A 24,615-nucleotide genomic window follows, 5' to 3' on the forward strand; every position below is an offset into this window, starting at 1 on the left:
TTGGGGTACTACCCATTAAACAGGCAGCAAAGCAGAGACGGTACTAATGACCCTCGGCATGTATCCAAACCGACAGACATATCACAAACTAGCAAGATGCAATTACAGGCTTGGTGAGCCAATCAATTATGATGCACATGAAAAACCCCCAAGGGGCTTACTGGGGCCTGAAGGTAAAAACCAAGCAGGACATCTAGGCACTAAGAGATGCATGTAAAAGCATGCAGACCCAAGTGTGCCGCTTAATCGACAACCTCACGTCGTCTCCAACCTCAGAGGCTCACAGAGGAGTCACAGACCCTTGCACTACTGATGGTGAGGCTCCTCCACATGAAGCTGGGCCTCAATGAAGCAAACACCCAAACTCACCAGGTAAACAACCCTGCCAGGGCAGGGCCAACATCACATAAGCACCTAGGTAAGGGCGGCCCTAAGCACCTGCAGCTCAAGATGAACAGTTTCCAAAGTCCACACAACAAGTGAGGCTTGTAAACACACCCACATAAAGCAAACACTAAATAATGAAACAATACAAAATACATGGGCCCCCATTTCCTAATTATTGAGTAACCCAATTAATAAAGGCACCTTTATAGTGTGTAACAGCTGATAGTAAGGTGCTCACCTTTTTAGATGGCTGCTGATCCTTCGAGTCATCACGAGTCGGCTGGTACTCGTTATACATCTTCAAGCACTCTTCCATAACCTGTGGATCATCCTTGTCCAGCTCATAGGGATCAACATCCTCACAATCCTCCAAGTTCTGACAAAGAAACTGGTTTTAACAACCTAAAACAATTTTCAATAAATTGATCTACAATACATCCAATAATACTGTACATGTAGCCCATGGCACTACAAGTAAATAAAAAGACCTATTAAATATATTAATCTCTCTTTATATATAATTTCCGAGCTGTCACCTTTGGCTGCTCCGTCCTGTAAGAACTCATCATAGTATTTAATGTCCCCATGGTTGATCACTGTCAATATAGATCAGATGTTTTGCCTTCTTCATTGGGGGATATGTACTCCTACTCATCTGCACTGATAACCCCAAGACCTCAATACTGCCGTGGTATGGTCCTTCACAAGAACTATCCAGCCAGCTTTCTTCTGACCCACTGAATAGCCTGGCACCTCATGCTGGACTCCCAGCATGGGGTGCCTCCTGTCACTCGGTAGACAGGAAGACTGCTCTCCAGGAATCTTACCATTCTGGGCCTTTTTTTTCCCCCATCGTTATATGAGCTCTCTTGGTCAATAATAACCTGCAGGCTCCCAGCTGAAGTCCTTGTATCCAACAACTGTCAAACATACACAACCTCAGCTTGCTGACGTCGCTGTGTTTACCTATCACTGACTATAGTATAGTAAGATTTAGTTCTTTATGTCCTTCCTCCTACCTGTTTATACCTGGCACACATTACCTCTCTCAACTTTAATGTTTTCATCATATTTATGTTTAAACTTGTGGATGGAATTGGCATCAACAACCTCTTTCTTCAGTGCATTCCACTTGTCGATGACCAGTACAGAACTTCCTTACATCGCTTCGGCTCAATTAATTAATTTAAAAGTTTAGCGTCCATTGATCTCCCCAAGTCCTACATCCTTTTAACTAAAAGAACCCTCCTTTATCCAATTTATCTATTCCTCTAAAGATCATGTATGTAGTTATCATATCATCTCTGCTTCTTCTCTTCTCTCAGGAGTGAGTTCTCTCAACCTGTTCTAGCTGAGGCCTCTCAATTCTGGTACTAATCTAGTTGCAATCCTATGAACTTTCTCAAATTTCTGTTTATACTTCACAAGGTGTGGGTTCCATGCTGGTGCTGCATAATCAAGTAATGGTCTCACATAGATAGTGTATGGACTTAAAAGCCTTCTTAAGACTTATATGATGCTCTTATGTTTGCCAAGATGCCATATGCAGCAAATGTTATCCTGTTCACACAAGTATCTGATGCTGTCATTATGTCTACAGCCAAGGCTTTTTTTTCTTATTGTTTCTTGTAATTAATTGCCTTCCCCTGATGGTGTAGTTAAATACAGATCTCCTTTCTCCCTTTTCTATTTTCAGTACTTTACACTTATTTGGATTGAATTCTAGCAGCCATTTATCTGCCCACTTCTGATGTTTGTCAAGGTCTTCTTGCAGCCCCCAACAGTCTTCTTCAGTTCATACTCCCATTAACTTTGCATCATGTGCAAATATCAAAATGTTCATGCTCACTTCCTCTGTAAGGTCATTTACATAAAATACAGAGAACAATGATCCAAGGACAGAGCCCTGTGGAACACCACTCTCTACTCCTCTCCATCCTGAAATATTTGTTTACATGCTGTATTTATGTCTTTGTGATTACTGAAACTAATACAAATAAACAGTTTAACCACTGTGCTGTACCAGTCAAGAAAACTTGTTTGCCCGAAAATGTGTCAACCAAGAAATGATGATTTTAGTATATCACAATAATAAAAAACCAGCGTTGAATGTAATGAAATGCCATTTTCTGGGGGAGTCCCGGAGGCTCCCTGGAGCAATCCAGGCTGACATGTACGTATTTAGCTTTCTGGCATCAGTCAAAGTGCATGGAGTTCTGCCTACAGGGGACCACGGTCAGAACCTGGCCCCCCTCAGAGAAGCATGAGGAACAATGACCTACAAAAACCCAAGTGTGGCTGGAAGCATTCTATGTCTGCCATCGATTGGGTCTGTCATCCAGAAATGTAGGCGTCCCAAAACAAACCCCTATGCTGGTGAAAATTGCTACCGAAAGCCAAACGAGTGGACAGAACTCCCCAAACGAAAACTAGTAACTAACTAGTAACTAGTATCATCACATCACCGCCCCACCGTCTTCGCAACTCCCCTCCCCGTTAGGGTGAAGGAGAAGCCCCAAACGTTCGCGCCGGCGACCCAACTCACAGTTCTTAGGCTGGATGTCAAAATACGCGAATATACCGCCAATCAGAGGGAGGGAAGGATGCTGAGGAGCCTCCGGGTCTTGCCCAGAAAATGGCGTTTCATTACATTCAATGCTGGTTTTCTGGGGGACGCCCCGTCGGCTCCCGGAGCTAACTCCTCAAAGACAAGGAAAAACACCGAGACTCAGCCGGGAGGTGGTCAGTCCTCACTCTTCAATGTGAAGCAGAGACAACTGGCTGCATCCGCCGACCCAATGTAACGCAGGCCCAACCAGGTCCAGGGACATTGACAAGGTAGCGAGCGACCAGGACCCTGTTCGACCTCCAAAAACCCCGTGCCCTAATGTCAACCCGACATGTTGCCAAAGACGGCAGCCAAGGCAGCAAACTTAAGAACATCATGGGCACGAGGATAGACCGCAGGCTGGCTAGACTAAATAACCCTGCGGATAACCTGAGAGACCCGAGCCTGGGAACAGGGAAGGAGGGAAACCGGGTCAACCCAAAGCGCATCCCTGGCCACCAAAGCCGTGGCGCGCAAATAACGGTGGAGAGCCGCAACCAGACACAGCACATGATGAACCCCTGGCCTGACCAACCAAGCATTAATAACCCAAAGAACCCTACAGAAAGCAGCAGTCTCGTTCTTCACCAGAAAAGAAGGAGACGGCTGCAACTGAACAAACCTACCACCATGACCGAAAGAACAGAAGCCCCTGCGCCGGAGGAGAGCATGAAACTCCCCAACCCGACCCCCAGAGGCCAATGCCAACAGGAAAAAAGCCTTAGAAAAACAATCCTGAACCAAAGGGGCCACAACAAACCGAGGAGAAGAGAGAAAGGAGAGCACCAGGTCCAGAGACCAGGACGGCTCAGGAGGAGCATGAGCAGGCCGGAGGTGAAACAACGCACGAGACAGCTTACGGAACGGGATAGAAGTAAACTGAAACAGCTCCGCCACCGCCGCACGATAAGAGGCGACAGCATTCGACATAAGATGACGGTCCTGGAACAACCACGAGAGAAAGGACAAAACAACCCTATCAGAGACTGAAGTACACCTACGCAGTGATAGGAAAAACCAGAAGGAACGCCAGGAAACTTCATACTGCCGCCGAGACGAAGTACGCAGGTGGGAAACCAACAATGAAGCCACCTACGCCCCACACGATAATAAACTCAAGTCAAAAACTCCAGACGCGAAGACTCGAAGAGAAGAATGAACCAACCTCATACTGAGCAGGACCGATCTGCTGAAAGAGGCGGAGCTGCAGGAAGACCCTCGGGTTCGGACACTGAGTAAGCAGCGCCTGAAACCAAGGCTGGGCCAGCCACCAAGGAGCCAGAAGGACAACCCTCCTGTGGTAAGTCTTCAAGCGAGTCAGGACCTGGAGCAAGAGCTGAACCGGGGAAAAGAGGTACAGGTAACCCCACCTCCCTCAGTCTTCTCGAAAGGTATCGACCCCGACCGCCCTGCAGTCGGGGAAGGGCACCACGTATACCGGGAGACACATCGAAAACGCTGATGCGAAGAGATCCACTTCTGGAGGTCCGAACGTTTGGCAGAGCCAACTGAAGGAGTCGGTGTTGACCGTCCATTCCATGGATGAGGAAATGAACCAGGACAAGCCGTCTGCCAGGGCATTGGATACTCCCCGAACTTGATGCAGCAGCCGACACAAAGCCCCTGGAGGCCGAACCCAGCGTCCGAAGGATATCCCCGAAGGAATCAGAACAGCCGACGAAGCCACACCTGACCCTGCGGTTAGACCACTATGGCGAAAGTCAGGCTCCCACACAAACCCTCGAGCAACTGCTGCGTGACCCGGGAGCCCCTCAGAAATGAACAAAGGCGGGAACGCAGGTGAAGCAGAGCTGCCGGAGGCAGAGACAAGGAAGCGGTCTGAGCGTCTCACACAAGACCCAGCCAAGACCGAACCCGAGACGGAACCAGATGGGACTTCCGCCAGTTCACCAGGAACCCGAACCCCGCTAGCAGGGAAAGAACCAAATCCCTGGCGAGCAGACACGCAGACCGGCTGGGAGCCCAAACCAACAAGTCGTTGAGGTAGGCCAGAACCCGAACACCTAACAGATGCAGACGAGCCACCACAACCCGGGTAAGGCGTGTAAAAATGCAAGGTGCCAGATTCAAACCAAAAGGAAGGCAACAAAAGCGGTAACCATGACGCCCCACCACAAAACCCAGCCAGTTCCTGAACCTCGGATGAATTGGGACGTGCCAATACACGTCCTTGAGGTTCAGGGACACCATCCAAGTGCCCGACTCCAACATAAGACGAACCTGAGACAGAGTAGTTATCCAAAAGGAAGGGCAATAAACCCATGGATTCGGACGGAACAAGTCCAGAATGCACCTGAGGTCCCCGCAGTCCCATTTCAGGACTGGAAACAGGCAGAAGACCCACCTGAGAGACGAGGTCGTTTCGACCACGCCCAAGCGAACCCACTTCGAGACGACTCGACAGAGTGCAGGAGAAGAGGTCTTCCTCATTAACCCTGAACCTCCCGAAGGAGGAAGAGCCACCCAATGCCATTGCAGGCTACATGAAACGACCCAAAAAGACCACGAATTGTGGGACCAAGCACGAGCAAACAGAGCGAGCCTCCCCCCCCCCCATTGCCACGTCAATGGAACAAACCGTGAAAGGGCCAACGCACCCGACGAGAACCTAAACTGCGCACAGGGTGATCCCCGTGCCGACCAGAAAAAGATAGAACCGAAGGCTGCACCTGCCCCAAATCTGGTACCACTGGCCTACCATGATGGAAAGACTTCCACGAGCTCCCCAGAGGACCAACAAGGCTGACATAGAACGAGAACTAGTCGAAGCCGCCTGCAGATACTGCACATCCGCAGCAACGGACAAAAAGGCGAAGACAACCTAAGTGCCAAGGCCCAACCGGTTTCCAAAGAAGCAGCCAGCACTGTCTGCCGACACGCGAGGCGAGAAGCAAAAAACTGCAAAACCACATCCTGCAGGAGCTGTGTGAACAGCTTCAACAATGCAGAAGACGCACGCACTGCCGAGGGCAACGCCCTAGACCCAGAGGTGGCCCCAAACTCCTCCACAGCCAACTCAAGCCAATCCGAGGACAGCTCGAAGAGGGAGAAGACACGCAGGGCCGAAGCCAACAGGCCCCGAGTAGGCAAATCCTCAGCGATCAAGGCACTGAAAGGGAAGGAACCTGCACATGAAACTGCATCATGTCCACATCCCGCAGAAGGGCAGGGGCAAACAAACATGCATTGAGATGCTCAAAGTCGCCCCCCCAGGAAAACCTGCAACACCATCTGAGCCTCCCTCCACTCAAGCAAGCAGGATCGACAGAAGGTGTGCCAAGCTTCCAACGAAAAGAGTGGGTAGTCTGCCAACCAGGATGACTCTGGAACCTCATAACGAACCCAGTACGAACACGAAGATTGATACACGAAGGAACGCGGATCCATCATGAAAGCATAATCCCGTCGCGCAGGAGGTAAGGAGCAAGGGCCTCCCGTACCACATTAGAAAGGATAAGGGAAGCTGAAAACCTCCGGAGGGACGGGCCCGAGGAACCCACAGGATCACGGAACTGTACCCGGGGAGGGGTAGATGCCAAGTCTAACTCGTACGAGGAGGGAGCACAAGAGAACCCCTCTCCTTGTAACACTAAGCCCTGCCACCCAGGATTGTCAATTGAAAAGGATGGATCAGGAGGAACATGAGCAGACCAGAGGTGAAAAATGCCAGAGTTAACTTGTGGAAAGGCGCAGAAGAAGAATCTACACCAAATGCAAGCACCAGCAGCTCAGCCAAGGTCGAACGATAAAAGACAACAGTATTAGGCACGAGATACTGATCAAGAAACAATCACGATAAACAGAACAACACAACTCAAATATAGATCAAGGAAAACAACAGTGATAGAAAAGGGGAATGCAAGCCAAGCCCCATCATACCACTCTGTCTGCCTCATGCAGATAGATGAAGGTGGGACACCAATAACTTAGCCACCTGCTTGCCACACAATGACAATAAACACATAAATGAAGACAGACGTACCAGCTAGGAACATCACCAGGCTAATCTGCTGAAAGAGGCAGAGCTATGGAAGAATACCTGGGTCCAGATATTGGGCAAGAAGAGCCAGAAATAAGGCTGAGTCGGCCACCAACGAGGATCATCCTCCCCAAGAATGGCCCCCAGTCTGGACAGGTCCCAGAGCAACAAATGAACCTGGCATAAAGGTATATGAACCTCCATCTCAACCAGTTCAGTCAAAATGCATCCACCACAAGGCCTTGCGAATGGGGAATGAAGTCATGAAAGAGGGTAGACGCCAGTTCCACGCCAACACTGTAACACTGTAGAAGTGTTTGGTTTAGTTTAATACATACATAGAGTACATGAGTCACAGACAGGGATTAGAGAAGGCGCCAGTTTGTCCACCGGAAAGTCACACCTCTAAAAGTTAATGACCCCAAGTGACCTGAGGTCAGATCATGCGAATTTCACCTTACTTCTACTAATCGCATAATTGGAGCCTGGTAGCCTTCAAACATGCCGACGTTTAAGGAGTGGCTTGGTAGAGAGCCGGAGGCTATCTACTTGTGGGCGGAGTTAGCTACTAGGTTCCCCCAATATATACTCGGAGAGCTATCGATTCGAGAGCATTAAGCATTAACAGACAGAACGGCAGTCAGCAGAGCAGAGAAGACGTCCCTAGCAGGGAGGCTGTCAGCCGGCAGGGCGAGACAGTCTCTGTCAAGCTACAGACCCCCCTCTCTATTCAACTTAGACTCAGTCCTCGGTGAGTGAACATTTAGGTGACTTGGTCGTGTTTTACAAGTGTTGTGTGATGATCAGGGGCAGTCAGTTGTAGTGTTCTCAGATTCTTGGAGGATGACTCACTTTGAATATTAATCTTTAACATTTTAATTGGATTGCTTAAGTTATGATACTTATCATGAAAAATATAATTGTTGAATTTATTATTTAAATGGCCTTTAACTGTGTCCCCTATGTTTGGAGTTGATACATGGTAATAACATCTTTCGTGAATATTGTGATACAGACAAGTTCCATTCCTTGTCTTGTATGTAATGGTCTAGAATGGATGGTGGCAGCATTTCGTCTTCTACTATCTACTCTTCTACTTCTACCTATCTACACCTCTCCCTCCACCCCCTCTCTAAACTCTCACTTTCAACTAATGACCCTCCTCGCTCCTCCCCCCTCTACCTCTCTCACCCCAAACCCTCACTAATTACTTCACTATTCATTTCTTTCCTTTCGTTTCCTCTTATACGTTTGTGGCAGTGAATATGTATTCTAGAGTTCTCTCTAGAGTTTCGGGTAACTGATCAAGTTACGGCGCCTTGTAGTCTTAGCACCTAGGTAGTCAAATACCTAGGTTACAAGGTGTTGAACGAGAGAGGTTGCCTTAGGATCTCTGGGAGTGCTCTAGAATAGTTAGCTAACTGGGGACGGGATAACGGACTAGAGAGAGCTGTTTCCCCCGGCCTCGTTAGTTAACTGGGGGGGTGGAATAATGGACAAGATAGAGCTATTTCCCCCACCCCCCGTTACAACACGAAGGTCTACTTTGGGGTTACAAACAACTTGCAAACCAAAAGGAAGACTCCCGCCATGACTGGTTGACTAACAGGAGCACTACAGCGGTGTTGATGGCATCACATCAGTGACAGAACTGACTTGGGAAAGTTGGTGGAGGGCCGAGGTTCCAGGCACCCTAGTGGCTGTTTTGGCTGGCACTATGGGCTTAAGCTATTTCGGGTGATTCTGTTTTTTCATTTGAAATGTTTGGGGAGTTGTTTGGCAGTTTGTGCGGCTTTCATTCCCGTGAACCCTGCAGTTGTCTGGAATGCTTCGTTGACTTTGTGGATGCTTCCTCAATAGAGGTGACAAAGTGTCACCTGTTCTCTGTGCCTCTGTGAAAGGCCAGATTCTGGCTCTGGTTCCTGGTAGACCAAATACAACTTCTGCAACTGATGTGACCTAACAGACAGGAACAATATCAGTGAGATAGCTTAAAAAAAAAACTTCAAAGGGGCTCCTCCAGAAAATGTTCCTAGCCAAAAATATTGAATTGGCTGCATATTAACGTTTGACTATCTTGCACACTGCCTGCTATTAGGAAATACATGAAGTAACTTCCTGTTTTCAAGGTGCTCAACTCTGTGCAAGAAGCAAAAGACCTCCACTGAAAAATAAAACCAGCGTTGAATGTAATGAAACGCTATTTTCTGGGTGAGCCTTGGAGGCTCCCTGGAGCCATCGAACTTATATTAGCTTATATTAGTCTGGGGCTTCAGTCAATGGAGTTCTGCCTAGTGGGGACCACGAGCCAGAACCTGACCCCCTCAGAGAGGCGCAGGGAGCAGGGACCTAAAGAAGCCCCCCTGTATTTGGAAGTACTGTATTCCTTGTCTGCCATTGACCAGGGTTAGGCACCCAGAAAGATAGGCATTCCAAAACAAACCCCACTTGTTACGAAATTGCACACCCAAGACCGAACAGAGAAACAGAACTTTCCCAAAAGAAAACAAGAAACAAGCAAACGTCATCAACCACTGCCTTGCCACTTTGTCAGTGCAGCCCCCCCGCATGGTCAGTGCAGCCCTCCCCTTCCACCCCAGAGCCACGGAAAACGCCTTGGATTTGGACACCAAGCAAGGAACGACTGAAACCAAGGCTGAGCCGGCCACCACAGGGCCACAAGGATTACTCTCCTGCAATACGACACCAACCGTGCCAGAACCTGAAGTAACAGCGGGACTGGGAGTAAGAGGTACAGGTAACCCCAACTTGACCAGTCCTGCCAAAAAGCGTCCACCACGAAGGCTCTGTAGTCGGGGGGGAATGTCGCAACATATATTGGGAGACGCCGGGACCATGCCAACATGAAGAGGTCCACCTCCGGGCGCCTGAACATCCGGCAGAGCCAACTGAAAGAGTCGGCGTCAACCATCCATTCCGTGGACAGGGGAATGAACCACAACAGGCCGTCTGCCAGGACATTAGACACTCCCTGGATGTGAACCGCATGGAGAGCTAAACCCCAAGAAACTAGCAGACTAGTCACTTGAAGTGACCAACCCCAAAGAGCCAAGGACCGAAGATCCGGGTCCTTGGCTCGGAGGTCAAAATCAAAATCCGGGTCTCGCAGGAGGTAAGCCACAACAGCCTCCTGAACCTCCTTAGGCGAGATGCGGGAGGCAGAAAACCTCCGGAAAGAGGGAACTGAAGAACCCAGGGAAACCCGGAACCCGGAACCGAAACGGGGAGGAGCTGGGCTTGGTTCAAATCAAATTCATGCAGGGAAGGAGGTATGAAAACCCCCGCTCCCAAGCAAACCCCAAGGACACCAAAACCCAAGCGGGAAGAAAGGGGGCGAAGACCACCAGGGTGACCCTCTCCCCAGCCCCGGGAGCCTCTGAACCAGGCCCCGGAACAGAGATGTCCAGGGGAAAAGCAGCAACGAAGGGAGTCTGCTGGAAGGACCCAGAAGCCTTAGCAAGAGGATCAGGCTTGAATGCCTCCATCTCCGTCTCGAATGGAGCAGCCCCCGGAGCTGCCCAGGTCTCATCACCAACTAAACCCTGCCCCAACTTCGAAACCCTCAGATGTTTAGGAGCTGGCAACAGGGGAGGGGGGAAAGGGGAACAGAATGAACCATGCCCACTGGGGAAAGACCTGAAGGCACGGACTGAACCAAGGTCGAAGCAACCAATGACCCCATGTCCGGGTCCCTAAAACCAAAACGGGGCATCCCCAGGGAATCCGAGCAGGCAACCACCCCTGTTGGGGAGGGAGAGAGCTGGGCAGACAAGCAGGGCAGCGGTGGTTGATGACGTTTACTTGTTACCTTGTTTACTTTTGGAGGAGTTCTGTTTCTCTGTTCAGTCTTGGGTTTGCAATTTCCTACCAAGTGGGGTTTGTTTTGCGATGCTTATCTTTCTGCGTGCCTAACTCCGGTTGACGGTAGACATAGAATACACCCAAATACAGGAGCGGGCTTCCTTAGGCCATTGCTCTCTGTGCCTCTCTGAGGTGACCAGGTTCTGGCTCGTGGTCCCCGGTAGGTGGAACTCCATTGACTGATGGTCCAAACCAAAGGGGGTCCCACAGAAAATGGTTCCAAATGTGGGCACTAAATGGGTGCGCTTTCCCCATTTCAATAGGAAGCTGTATTTTATGAACATAAATGAGTACAGTATTTTAGATTTTATATCAGTGTAAAGAGAAATTCTCTAGACATTAATAATGAATAGTTGGCACATACAAGACAAAATGAATGAAAGACTTCATATAAAAATATTGAAAAAGAACTATTACAAATAAATAACAAACAATTAATACCTCTAAATGACTTAGATCCACTTTATCGGAACTATTCATCATCTCTTCCCAATCATCTTGGGATATATCATCAAGCTCCGAGAGGTATGGTAAGGGCGACTCATTACCCGTATCTGAAATGCAAAATATAATGAGACTTCCAGGCACCACTTAAAATGTTTTGCCTGTTATAGCCAATAATTCTATCACAAATAATCACATTATATTTGTTTTCACCGCCAGATGAAATGCAATGGCTGGAAATGGACTGTTTCATTACCGGATGTGGAATAGCCTGAAATAGAAATTGTAAATATTCAAAAACATTCAGGCAATATAATGCAGTCAAATTATTGCAGCAAATAAAACATATTGGCACTGGCAATCCCCCTCACAAACGTAAATTATTCCATTACACACATCAACTAAAGCTTACCATGATAAAAGAACTGTTCCCTGTCTGAAATTCCACTTGACTCATCTTCTGGAACTGGAGTTTGTTTACTTCTTGTCACTTCATCAGCCTTTTCCAACTCCAGGGTGACAGTTTCAGCACTGGAATGTCCTGTTTCCCCATGATGGCTATTGCTACTGTGTTTATTGCTACTGCTGCTGCTGCTACTACTGCTGCTGCTGCTACTGCTGCTGCTGCTGCTGCTGTGGCTCTTCTTGCTGTTTTGGTGATGCTTGCTGCTCTTACTAGACTGACTGCTAGAGCAGCCACCTTTGCCTTCTTTACTCTTGCCGTTACTGCTTCTTGTGCTTGAAGAGCTGCTGTTGACACTGCTTCTTTGAGGCTGCTTGCTGGAGTTACTCCCAGTGGCACTGCTCTTGTGATGGCTAGTGTTGTCGGTGTGATGACTGTTAGCCTTGTGGTGGCTGGTGCTCTTGTGCTTAGTAGATGACGAATGTGCATGCTTCACTTCATCTTTACCATCTTTATTACTAGAGTTAGAATGGGAATTCTTATTACTCAAGTTAGAATGGGAATCCTTATTAACTGTGTTAGAATGGGAATCTTTATTACTCGAGTTAGAATGGGATTTCTTTTTACTCGTGTTAGAATGGGAATTCTTATTACTCGAGTTAGAATGGGAATCCTTATTACTCGAGTTAGAATGGGAATCTTTATTACTCGAGTTAGAATGGGAATCCTTATTACTCGAGTTAGAATGGGAATCCTTATTACTAGAGTTCGAATGGCTACGACTCAATCTTCTTGACTGATTGGTTGTCTCAGTTATTTTTTCCGTCTTGGATCCAAACTCGGATTTTGATTTAGTACTAGATTTGCTTAGAGATGATGTTTTATGAGTAGATGACTCTTGATTTTTATTACTATGAGAATTTTCCTGGTACATTTCATCCTCTGACTGGGATAATGAAGAATCTGTATTTGCGACATAGTCAGTACAAACCTTATCAAATATAGATATTTCTGTGAATGATTTTGTCTTTGGTGCTTGAGCACTTGCAAGCACCATGTCAAACATTGACAAGGGCTTGGGCTGTGAGTCTGGTGTTAGATTGGAGGCTTTGTCCTTTTTTGTCTTTTCAGTGCTGGTCCTCCGAGACAATTTCTTCTTTTCAGATGCTATTTCACCCTCACTCTTCTTGGAATCGGTACTGCAACGTCTGTTAGATGACGAGTTCTTGTGAGAAGTGTCCTCAGACCCGTGTTTCTTGTCATGGCTGTTTCTTCGCTTACTTTCTCCATCAGAGCTTAATCTGCCTCGTTCCTTGCCTTTCTTACTGTAACTCTCCACATCTTTTCTTGTTGTACTAGACGACCTTCGACTACTTGAATGCACACTTTTATTATTTATATCTGTTAGCTTTTGATTTGAATCACCCGTATTCGTCACATTCCTCTTCTCACTCTGTGGACCAACAGGTTCCTCATCTACCTTTTCAATCTTAACTCGTGATAGATCAAAAGCAAACTCGTCTTTTTCCACTTTAATTTTGGATGGATCGATGGGCATGGGAGTCGATAACGACTGATTGTTCTCCACACACACATTTTCCTTGGATGACAGCCTACCTTCACTCTTGTTTGTGTCACTTTCCCGTCTTTGTCGTTGTTTACTTGCACTTCTATTTTTGCTTCTACTAAGACTTCGACTTCTTTCATTGATAGTTCCTCTTCCTTTACTGGGACTTTGGCTTCTAATTTTGCTTGGACTTCGACTTCTATGCTTGTTGGAACTCCTATTCTTGCTGGAGCTCCTACTTCTATGCTTGCTAGAACTCCTACCTCTGTGCTTGTTGGCATTTCTTGGCTTGCTAGAGCTTCCCTGATTACTAGAACTCCTACTTCTGTGCTTGCTGGAGCTCCTACTTCTGTGCTTGCTGGCACTTCTACCTCTGTGCTTGCTGGAACTTCTGCTTCTATGCTTACTGGAACTTCTGCTTCTATGCTTGCTGGGACTTCTGCTTTTTTGTTTGCTAGAACTTCTGCTGCTGTGTTTACTAGAACTTCTGCTTCTGCTACTGTGTTTGCTGGAACTTCTGCTTCTGCTTTCTTGTTTGCTCGAACTTCTGCTGCTGTGCTTGCTAGAATCTCTGCTGCTGTGTTTACTGGAACTTCTGCTTCTGTCTAGGCTCCCACTTCTGCTTCTTTTCTTGCTCAGACTTCTACCTCTTTCTTTACTCGAGCTTCTGCTTTTGTCCCTACTGGAGCTCCGGCTTCTGTTAATACTCGAGCTGCGACTTCTGTTTCTACTGGAGCTTCTACTTTCACTACTTCTCTTGCTCTCCTTTTTCCTCGACTTCACCTTTCTTTTCTTCCGCTTGCGTTTAGATTTTTTACGATGTTTACTCTTCTTTCTGTGTTTTTTATGCTTTTTAGGTTTCTCAACTTCATCATCATGTGCTTCTTCACTTGTTTCAGCTTTGTCATTATCTTTAGTATCTTTTATTGAATCTTCGTCGCTGTCACTGGTCTCCGATTTACTGTCCCTATGCTTTTTGCGTTTTTTGCTTCGGCTGTGTTTACGATTATGCTTGTGGGCCTTTTTGCGCTTCTTTCGGTGAAGATGATTATCTGAATTAGAACTGCTTGAATAACTCCGCTTTCTCTTTCTTCTGCGTCTTTCTCTTTCTTGCTGTGAATCACTTGTGTCCTCAGAATCATCATTATTACTTTTCTCTTCTGATTCAGAAGCATCACTTAAGTCATTCTTGCCTTTTTCCTTCATTTGCTTACTTTTCTTTTTTTCAATTACATTTTCTTCAGTTTCTATATTTGCTTTTGCCTTTCTTTTCTTTTTACCAACTTCCGTGGTTTTTGCGGTTTCCGATGTATTGTCTTGCGTTGTTTTCTTTGAATCTGGCGTACTATCTTGTTTGGCTTTCTTTGAATCTGGTGTACTATCCTGCAAGGCTTTCCTTGAATCCAGTGCACTATCTTGAGTGACGTTCCTTGAATCCGGTGTGCTATCTTGCACGATTTTCCTGGTTTCTTGTGTACTGTCTTGTATAGCTTTCTTTGCAATGTCTTGATTTCCTGAAACATTATCTGGATCTTTTCTCGGGGAGTCTACTTTATCCTCTAATGCTGACCCATCGTTTTTAGAAGATGAATTTGTAAGGCTCTCGATCTCTTTATCCAAATCTACTTTATATTTTTTTGTGTTCTTCGTACTAGCACCCTCTTGGCCGCCTGAAGTTGGGGAGTGTTTAGTGCTTCCCTTCAACTCCTCCTTACCAGAGGATTCACTTCCATCCATGAACTGCAACATTTCCTCTAATGGATCCCCCTCTTTCTTAGACTCTAATGTGTTACTTCTACCATGAGGAGTCCAATTACGAACATTTGGTCTTACTAGTTTTGGAGCAACCAGCGTATGAACTACTTGCGGGAGGTGGATGTGGCCTTTGGTCTTTTTCTTAGTATCTTCTTTGGACTGTATTTTTTTATCTGCTTTCACACTTTGTTCAGATGGTTCAGCCAAGTGATTTTTCTCTTTTACTTCATTAGTTTCAACTGGACTTGTTATTTGGTCTTTTTCAATCGACACTATAGTGCCACTCGTCTCACACTCATAGGGACTTGTATTCGATTTTGCATACACTATGGAACTAAAATGTCCAAATCCATCACTGGATGATGTGAATATAGGAGAAGGAGGTAGAAAGTAAGATTCCTCTGTTGGCAATTTATCTTCGCTAGTTGTCCTTGGAGTGTCACATGTGTTACTGTCTTGATCACATATATTTCTTGCATCTGCTATCATGGCCGACTCATCCACACTCTTGTCCGGAATACTTAGATTATACTGAAGTTTCCCTAATGCCTTTACTCTCTTTTTCTTTACTTTAATCTTATTGTTTTGCGAGTGTTCTGCAAGAACTTCTTCTAATATATCAAAATCACATTTTCTTTTATCAACTTCTTCCTCATTTTCATCAGAGGAAAAATCAGTGACTTCACTTTCTGCTACATCTTTAGAGTCCGATTCCGTTTCTGTTGCATTAGCTATCGAGCTTTCTGATGCAATTGGTGTTGGGGTATATTTACCAACCTTGGCTGCAGAAACGAATGCATCATCAGTGCCATCTGCAGACCTCTTTCGTTTGTTGAGTTCTTCGATGGGGGTGGGATTATATTTAGGAGTGTCAGGGGGACGGAAGTAAAATTTTTTTTTTGCTTTTGCAGTTGCCTGTGCAGCTTGAGCAACAAGTGCAGACGTGTCAATATTTTTTATGATTACTGACGGGTCAACTCCGGATGAGGCAATAAGAGGGTTTTCTGCCAACACTTTCTTAACAGCCTCACTCACAAGATGCTGCAAGAGCTCAGATCGTTGTTCTTCCTCAGGTGGTTCTGATGATACCTCTTGGCCGTCACCACCCTCTTCCAGTTGCTGTGGGAGCACCTCTTCACACCTTCCAGCTTCCTTGATCGGTGTTGTTGTTGTTGGTGTTGGTGTGGTGCTGCACGCTGCTGAATCTGCAGAGAAAATGTTCCCTTAAAGCATAAATTGCAATTATTTCTCAATGTTCAGTTAAAGCATAAATTGCAATTATTTCTCAATGTTCGGTTAAAGCATAAATTGCAATTATTTCTCAAAGATTAGTTTATAATGCGCATCATTCCAATTAAATGTATTTCTCAAATATGACAGTTTATTATGAGAAAAATTCAATAATTCTTTGCAGGTGATGTTTGTGTATATAAATCAAAACCCATAAATTGCTTCAAGTAATACAGTAATCATTTCACAAATACAGTATACAACAAGACAAGATACATCACAATTTTTCATAATGACACCGCACCTCTGGAAGCTTCATTATTGCTGTCAGTTTCATCAGCCTCAACTTCTGATTTGGAAGTTGGTCTCTGAGGAGAGTAACTTGCAGTCTCTGAAATTCACATAACAACATAAGTTATTTCTAAAAAACAAAAACAAATCAAAAGAAGGAATGTAATAAAATGGCCACATTAAAGCGAATCCCGGTGAAGCTACATGTACCTACGTACCAACATGAAGCTACTAAATCTGATAGATAGGCAGAGATAAATAGATAGCTATAGAGATATATATAGATAGATATATATATTGTTATGGAAATCCCTTGCTTAGGCAAGGAGATTCTGCCTATTCCTTTACCGCCTATTCAACAACATATCTGCATACTCCAGTGTAAGAAATTAACATTAAGAACAACAACAATACGTGCTCAGGAGCCGTGTCTAGACTGACACCACCACTACCCTCCCCCCCCCCCTCAAGTACCCGTATACACCTGGACACCAGCAGTCTGGCGGCCCAGCTCCACACACTGGTCAACAAGCCTACTGCTTGTTTGAGACTGCAGGCTGGCAATTACTGTACCTACACATCAGCGCCACCTACATGGACTCGGCCGTGTATATAAGCAGCTCACCACCAGCTAGACCTCAGAATACTCTTCAGTGCTCCAAGCTGCAAGATCTACTCTCGCTTCCCTGGGTGTCGGTAGTCTCTAGCAGCTATTGTATATATTATTGCGCACCTTTGATTTTTCGATTTAACGTAACTGTAATATGTTCCTATTTCTTTTGCACTGTTCTAGCAAAGTTTCATAAGGGATTTCTTTTATTTGTTAAAGTCATTTTTTGTTATATTAAATTTTTAAGTTTTTCCATTCTTTGGATTTTATCCCGCAATTTTCACACTGTAAAGAGATTTATAAGCAGAAGCGGTTTTATTTATTTGGTTTTACTTTTTTTATTTAATGTTATTGGCATTCCACCAGCCAGAATAGCCACTGCTCTATTCATCCACTTTTCCGTAACACTATATATAATAATTTTATAATTCATTGTGTTGGGGGACTGGAAGTCAGTGTATTCATACACGATAGACTTATACTGAGGTCCCCCCTCCCTCCCCTCAAGCCCAAATTACAGACCCCGCCCAGGATGCAACCCACACAACAAGCTGACTAACTCTTGACTACCTACTCACTGCTAGGTGAAGAGAGACATCAGGTGAAAGGAAATGTGCCCAACCATTTCTGTCTCGCCCGGGATTCGACCCCGGAATTCTCGATTGTGTGTCGAGAACAAACCCGACTGTACTATCTGGCCCTCCCTAATTGATGCCACCAATTAGGGACTGCCACTAACTGGTGCCACCAATTAGGGACTGCCACTAACTGGTGCCACCAATTAGGGACTGCCACTAACTGGTGCCACCAATTAGGGACTGCTACTAATTGTTACCACCAATTAGGGACTGCCACTAATTGATGCCACCAATTAGGGACTGTCATTAATTAGTGCCACCAATTAGGGACTGTCATTAATTAGTGCCACCAATTAGGGATTGCCACTAATTGGTGCCACCTCCCTAATTGGCGCCTGACAGCTGGGTGGACAGTGCTTCGGATTCATAGTCCTGAGGTTCCGGGTTCGATCCCCAGTGGAGGCGGAGACAAATGATTCTTTCACCCTGATGGCCCCTGTTACCTAGCAGTAAATAGGTACCTGGGAGTTAGACAGCTGCTACAGGCTGCTTCCTGGGGGTGTGACAAAAAGGAGGCCTGGTTGAAGACCGGGCCACGGGGACGCTAAGCCCCGAAATCATTTCAAATTAACCAGTCACAGAGTTCTTTTCGCCTACCGGGGACTATGAGCCAGAACCTGGCACCCTTAGAGAGGTGCAGGGAGTGATGGCCATTATGAAAAATTACTAAGAATTTAATCGTGTCTGCCAATGCCAGGGAAGGCACCCAGAAAATAGCAAAACAAAACAGACCACTACTCTATTAGAAATGAGACCATAGCCTCAACACAGTGAAAAGAACTGCAACAATACAAATAAATGATTGAAATGTCACAAAACTAGGGCTAGCTCATGCTAACTCATTCACCCTGCTTCTTCCCCCTCATTTATAAGGAGGGAGGGAGGCAGCTTGGAGAAGGACGGGTGGCAGGGAGCCACCAGGGCTCACCCAGTAATGGGTATTTCATTACATTCAATGCTGGTTTTCTGGGGGAAGCTCCTTGTGGATCCCTGAAGCTATCTACTCAAGGAGAAGGAAGAAAATAGGCACTTACCAGTATCAAGGTGAAGAAGAGACCATTGCTGCTACACATGACCCAAGGCCACACAAAGCTGCTAAAGACCAGGACATTAATGAGATACCTGGCTGCTGCCAGAACCCTGGTCGGCCTCCAAAACCCTTGCACCCAAATATCAGCCTATGACATACTATATTAGTGTAAACAGCTGAAAAGCAGCAAACTTACAGACATCACGGACATGAGGGTAGATCGCAGACCGGCTAGACTTGATAACACTGTAGATGACCTGAGAAATATGAGCCCTGAAACAGGGAACCAGGGAAAACCAGATCAACTCTCTATAGGAGGCAATAGTGTTTGGCATAAGATGCCAAACAAGAAAAAGGCAAGAAAGGTTAGAATCACCTGCTCAGACACTTAATAACGACAACAAAGAGCCAGGAAGTGGTAGAACGCGCGATGCAAAACTTCATACTATCACTTCAAAGAAGATCGCAGATGGGACACCTTCAAGGGGACATTATTCCGAAAAAATTCGACAAAAATCAATTTTTTCTGAAAAATTTCTAAAAATACTACAAGGTTCTGGCAACACCGTGGTGCAAACTGTTTTATGTTATGATGAAAAATAACGTAACTAGAGTAATTTTCCCAGCCGCAACTGTTCCCAATCCAGTCGTCGTAGCTTGGGTGCGCCGTAGGGTGTTGTGTCATACGTTATAAATGTCTACTATGTTGTAATAGCGTGGAAAATAGCTTGTTATGTATAAACAAATTATAAACTCACTCATTGGCAACAGTCTCGAGTGAGAGGAGAGGGAGGGCTCAGCTGAGTCAGTCACACATTGTATCTCCCTGCTGGTGGAGCTATTGTGCACGCGGTCTCGCTGGAATAACGCATTTTTTGTGGCATCTACTGCACAATGGGGCACATGTCGAACAGAAAGAAAGCTCTAAGTGCCAGAGGCAAACATGCTAACCTTGTAAAGCTGCAGCGGAAAGCCGCTGCAGCCGCTTTGCTGCAAAGTTGGATTCTGACGAGTGAAGATAGAGGTGGGCAAGGTTCCATGCAACATCGACGGATGAAAAGCCAATGCACATGCACTGCCCTAAATGCAAAGACTCTTGGTGTTTCTACCAGCAAGACATTACAAATGGAATGACCCCACGATCACACAAGACGATGAAAGTACATTTCCAGCTACCCAGTTTTCACATGACTGAAGTCTTGAAGATATACTACAATCTTGTATCGGAGGACAACATGACCAAGTGCCTGAAGGGAAAGACTCAGAATCCAAACGAGTCTCTACACCACCGAGTTTGGAAACTCGCCCCCAAAGACAAATATGTTAGTCGTGTAATGGTAGACTTCGTCATAGCAATGACAGCTGTCAACTACAACGCTGGGTATATGATGGGATCTCTGACGAACCTCCTTGGTCTACCACAAAGTGACATTCGGGGACCGGTACTTCAACATGAAGGACAAGATGATGCAGAAGCCAACGAGATGCACCACCAAGCCAACAAATGCCCCTGAGGAAGCTGACCCCGGCTATGGGGCAGGTGCCTACTAGTGCCATTGCAGTGCCACCTTGAGGACTCATATTTCAGATCAGTTATTTTAGGTTAGTATGTTTTAGTGTTATATTTTTATATTACATCATAAATAATGGTAAATATATAACTGCTGGATTTTTATTTTTTTTTTTTTGTTATAAGGCGATCTTCATGGAACTTACACACCTTACTGAAGGCATGCCTATCTACAAGGATGCAAATTTTGAATGAAATTGGTCGACATCAACCTCAGCCACAGGTGGCTGAACCTTGATTTTCTACAGGTAAGTAATTAGCAACTACTTGGTTGAATAACTTTTTCATTTATTATTCAATTTACATGAAACTTGCACATTATGTGTAGAGTTTATCCCTCTACACAACTGTGTAATTTTATTTTCCTAAGTCCATTTATTGATTTTATAAATATTTATAAATATTATGTTATTGCATATTTTTGGGGGGAACTTTGAAAATTTGTATTATTGCACTAAATACATTTGGGATAGAAATATTTCTAAAAAACCTCTATTATATAGTAATGTGATAGCTGAGTGGCATAGAAATGATTTCGGTTGGCACTTGTGTTTGTTATTCAACGTTGAAAAATTTAGAAAAATTGTCTAAAATACGTTTTTTTTTTTCCTCTCCCTCTCTATTTAGGCTGCGATGCTGAAACTTGGACCAGTTGTAGCCCTTTTCACATGTAAAACATCAATAAATTTTGATTGCACTAAAACAACTTTTAATCATCGCCAATAATGCCCCCTTCAAACCACCACACAGATCCCACCAAACACACATCAAAACTACAACGTTGCTGCAAACAAGTTGTAACACCTGACAAGTTATCGCAACTATCTAGCAAGTTGTAACAACTTTGTCTCAAAACTTTATAACAAGATGTAACAACTTTGTAACAAGTTATAACAAGGTAACAATAGGGACCATTATGCTGTGTGTTTGTAGGGATGGTGAAAGACATGTATCAGAAACTCCAGACGCGAAGAGCAGAGAAGAAGGTTTGAACCAACGAAGTATATAACTGGACTGACCCTCTAAAAGAGGCAGAGCCATGGAAAAATGCCTGGGTTTAGACACTAAGCAAGCAGCACTTGAAAACAAGGCTGAGCTGGCCACCAAGAAACCCAAAGGATTACTCTTCCCCTGAAGGATTCCAATGTGCCAGAACCCAACTGGGAGAAAGAGGTACAGGAACCCCCACCTCGACAAATCAAGCAGAAAGATGTCTACTGAGAAGGTCTTGCAATCGGGAAACGGTGCCGCATAAAGAGGAAGACATAAGACCAAGACGGTGTGAAGAGGTCCACATCGAGGCCCATACTCCTTCCAGCAAATGAAGATGGGCCACGATGACCCCAAGCCAAATGCATAAAAATGCAGAGAAGAATGGAGGGATGTACGGTAGGTATATTGAATATATAAAACTTTCCCTGAATTGTGTAAATTTACATATGTTACACAGTTTTTCTGAATTACCTTGCTCATCGATGGGATTCTTAGAAGTTCTTCTACCCCTCAAGCCCGCCCCAGTGCCATTACAGTTTTATAGTCCATTACAAAAGAGATTCAGGATTTGTAATCACTGTACAGTATTAGGAAACAAGTTCTTCATTGTCTAGAACTTGGGAAATGTCTTGATTGACATTTTGTTAATCAAGATTATAGAACTATGTTCTTTTAAATGGGTGATTAAATTAAATTAACAGATTAAATAGGTGTGCAGTACATGGATTAAGGGTAAATATATAAAAATATAAATCAGGAAACAATGTTTGAAAATAAACTTGATTCAGACCCCCCCCCTTTTAGTACATTCACGTCCATATATTTACGTACGTTTACATATGCAATGCATGTGTAATCAGTCACATTTGATTACACATGCTCTCGTTGTGTCTTGCTCTTGTTGTGTCCTGCTTGACATCTGCTTGATGGGGTTCTGGGAGTTGTTCTACTCCCCAAGCTTGGCCCGAGGCCAGGTTTACTTGTGAGAGTTTGGTCCACTAGCCTGTTGCTAGCAGCGGCCCGCAGGCCCACATATCCACCACAGCCCGGTTGGTCCGGCAATCCTTGGAGAAAACTATCTAGTTTTCTCTTGAAGATGTCCATGGTTGTTCCGGCAATATTTCTTATGCTCGACGGGAGGATGCTGAACAACAGTGGACCTCTGATGTCTATGCAGTGTTCTCTGATTGTGCCTACAGCACCCCTGCTCTTCACTGGTTCTATTTTGCATTTTCTTCAATATCGTTCACTCCAGTACGTTGTTATTGTGTAGGTTTGGTACCTGGCCCTCCGGTATTTTCCACGTGTATATTATTTTATATCTCTCTCTTCTCCTTTCTAGTGAGTACATTTGGAGAGCTTTGAGACAATCCCAATAATTTAGGTGCTTTATCGCATCAATGCGTGCCGTATATGTTCTCTGTATTCCCTCTATTTCAGCAATCTCTCCTGCTCTGAAGGGGAGAGTGAGTACTATTATAGAGTGTGTGTTGGTGGTGTTGTCGTCGTTGATCCTTCTCTACGGACAACCCAACCCACAACTCGGTAGAGTGCTTATACTAGGAGATCACCCTTGGCGCTTCTGGCTCTTGGAGAGGGGCTCAACGTCACACGTTTAGGGGATGCGGCTCCAACACTTAGCCTCGTTGTCACGTGCACACACCCACTCGAGCCGCTGTGACTCCCCACTCTCTCCTTAGGTGATATGATCTCCTCAATCCCCCTTTGACTTATTAGTATTACCTTCTACCCTGTCCACAGCAGTGGTTCTTGGTTCTTTCTCTCTCTCTCCTTCTTTACTACCTCCTGGGAAGCCTCACTAGGACAAGGGCAAACACCAGCAAATTGGAATACATTTACTGGACAAAGCACATACACAATACATACACACATATAATAATAATGAATCCTACACTCTATACTATTACAATCAGGTTGCACTCCAACACCATCAGAACTCTATCATCAGCTTATCAAGTGGTATCCTATCTCCTGGTTCACCACCTGATACAATCAACCTCCTCAAGTTGATCAAGTCTACATACACTGTTGCACCATCAGCAAGAGAATATATATATGTATCTATAAATGTGTACAAAGAAAATCAGCATTTGAATGCAATAACATATATCAGTATAAATGTTCATTGATACACAACAATGATCAATCGATCACTCTATCAGTCCTAGAACACATACGTCTGTAGGTAATCCAGCCTACGTCTGTAACTCTAAACTTCAGTATAAAACACTCCTTGACATAAGAATGCAAACAATCACCCACCTCTCACTGCATCTTGCACGCTAATGACAACCAAACACTATCAACTCCTTACAAGTAATCCACCAGAACTTCCCTTCCACCTCTGGAAGTTCACTACCCTGATATCTTCAGGTTCTTCCGGGCTTCACTACCAGGATCCTCTGCAGCTCCTCCAACTCTGCTACTATGACGTTTCCTTGAGCAACTACGGTGCTTCACCCTTCTGCTAGGGGTCTTCCACAGCTCTCCTGGCTGCTACACCATGAAGTTTCCTCGAGCAACTATGGTGCTTCTCCACCTCTACAGAAGCACATGACACTCCTCTTCACTGCTTCTCCTCACAGCTCGAGGTCTTCTGCTCCACCACTACCTTGGAGTCTCATCAGCTACTCACTCTGTGCTGGCTTTGAAGTTCTCAGCAACTTCTTCCCCAAAGACAAACCTGCAACCCATCGACACTCCAATAAAAATGTTTCCCCTTTAACACACAAACAAAAATAATCACACAATATGTTTGCCTCCAACCTCTATCTGTCCTGTACATACTGAGAGAGTGGACTCCCCCGTTGGGCGGGTCCATGCTCCACCTTGCCCGGCGGCGGTCCTCACTCACGCTGGGAGGGTCATCCGCCGTCAGGAGCCGGGTTCCCTCAGTTGCCTGCCAGCGCTCAGAGGGGACGGACGTCGCTCTGTGTTTCTCCCTCTCCACTCTCTTATTTCAGGCTTTCTGCCTCACCAAAACATGTCTAACTTACCAATAAACATCGCTACTGTCGCTGGGCACACGACCAACTACAAGCAATCACTATGAACTGGCTTAAATCGTGCTTACCACAGATTGTCAAGTCGAGGGTGCTATCCCTCTGACAGAGCTTGGTCAGGGAGCTTCCACGGCCCACAATAATATCTCTGGGCGGCTTAATACTCGTCTCGTCAACCAGGACT

At 45.3% G+C, this 24,615-nt stretch overlaps 1 protein-coding gene across 1 annotated transcript in view; it reads right to left on the minus strand.

Annotated features, from left to right (window-relative positions):
- LOC138357610 (serine-rich adhesin for platelets-like) overlaps nucleotides 1-24,615 on the minus strand; it is a 159,563-nt gene that overhangs the window by 129,029 nt on the left and 5,919 nt on the right. Inside the window, 5 exon segments of the mRNA XM_069314602.1 lie at nucleotides 626-763; nucleotides 11,319-11,431; nucleotides 11,578-11,592; nucleotides 11,734-16,251; nucleotides 16,581-16,667. Of these exon segments, the coding sequence (XP_069170703.1) occupies nucleotides 626-763; nucleotides 11,319-11,431; nucleotides 11,578-11,592; nucleotides 11,734-16,251; nucleotides 16,581-16,667 (4,871 nt within the window).

Source organism: Procambarus clarkii, chromosome 79, assembly GCF_040958095.1.
Source record: "Procambarus clarkii isolate CNS0578487 chromosome 79, FALCON_Pclarkii_2.0, whole genome shotgun sequence".
Taxonomy (NCBI): Eukaryota; Metazoa; Arthropoda; class Malacostraca; order Decapoda; family Cambaridae; genus Procambarus; species Procambarus clarkii.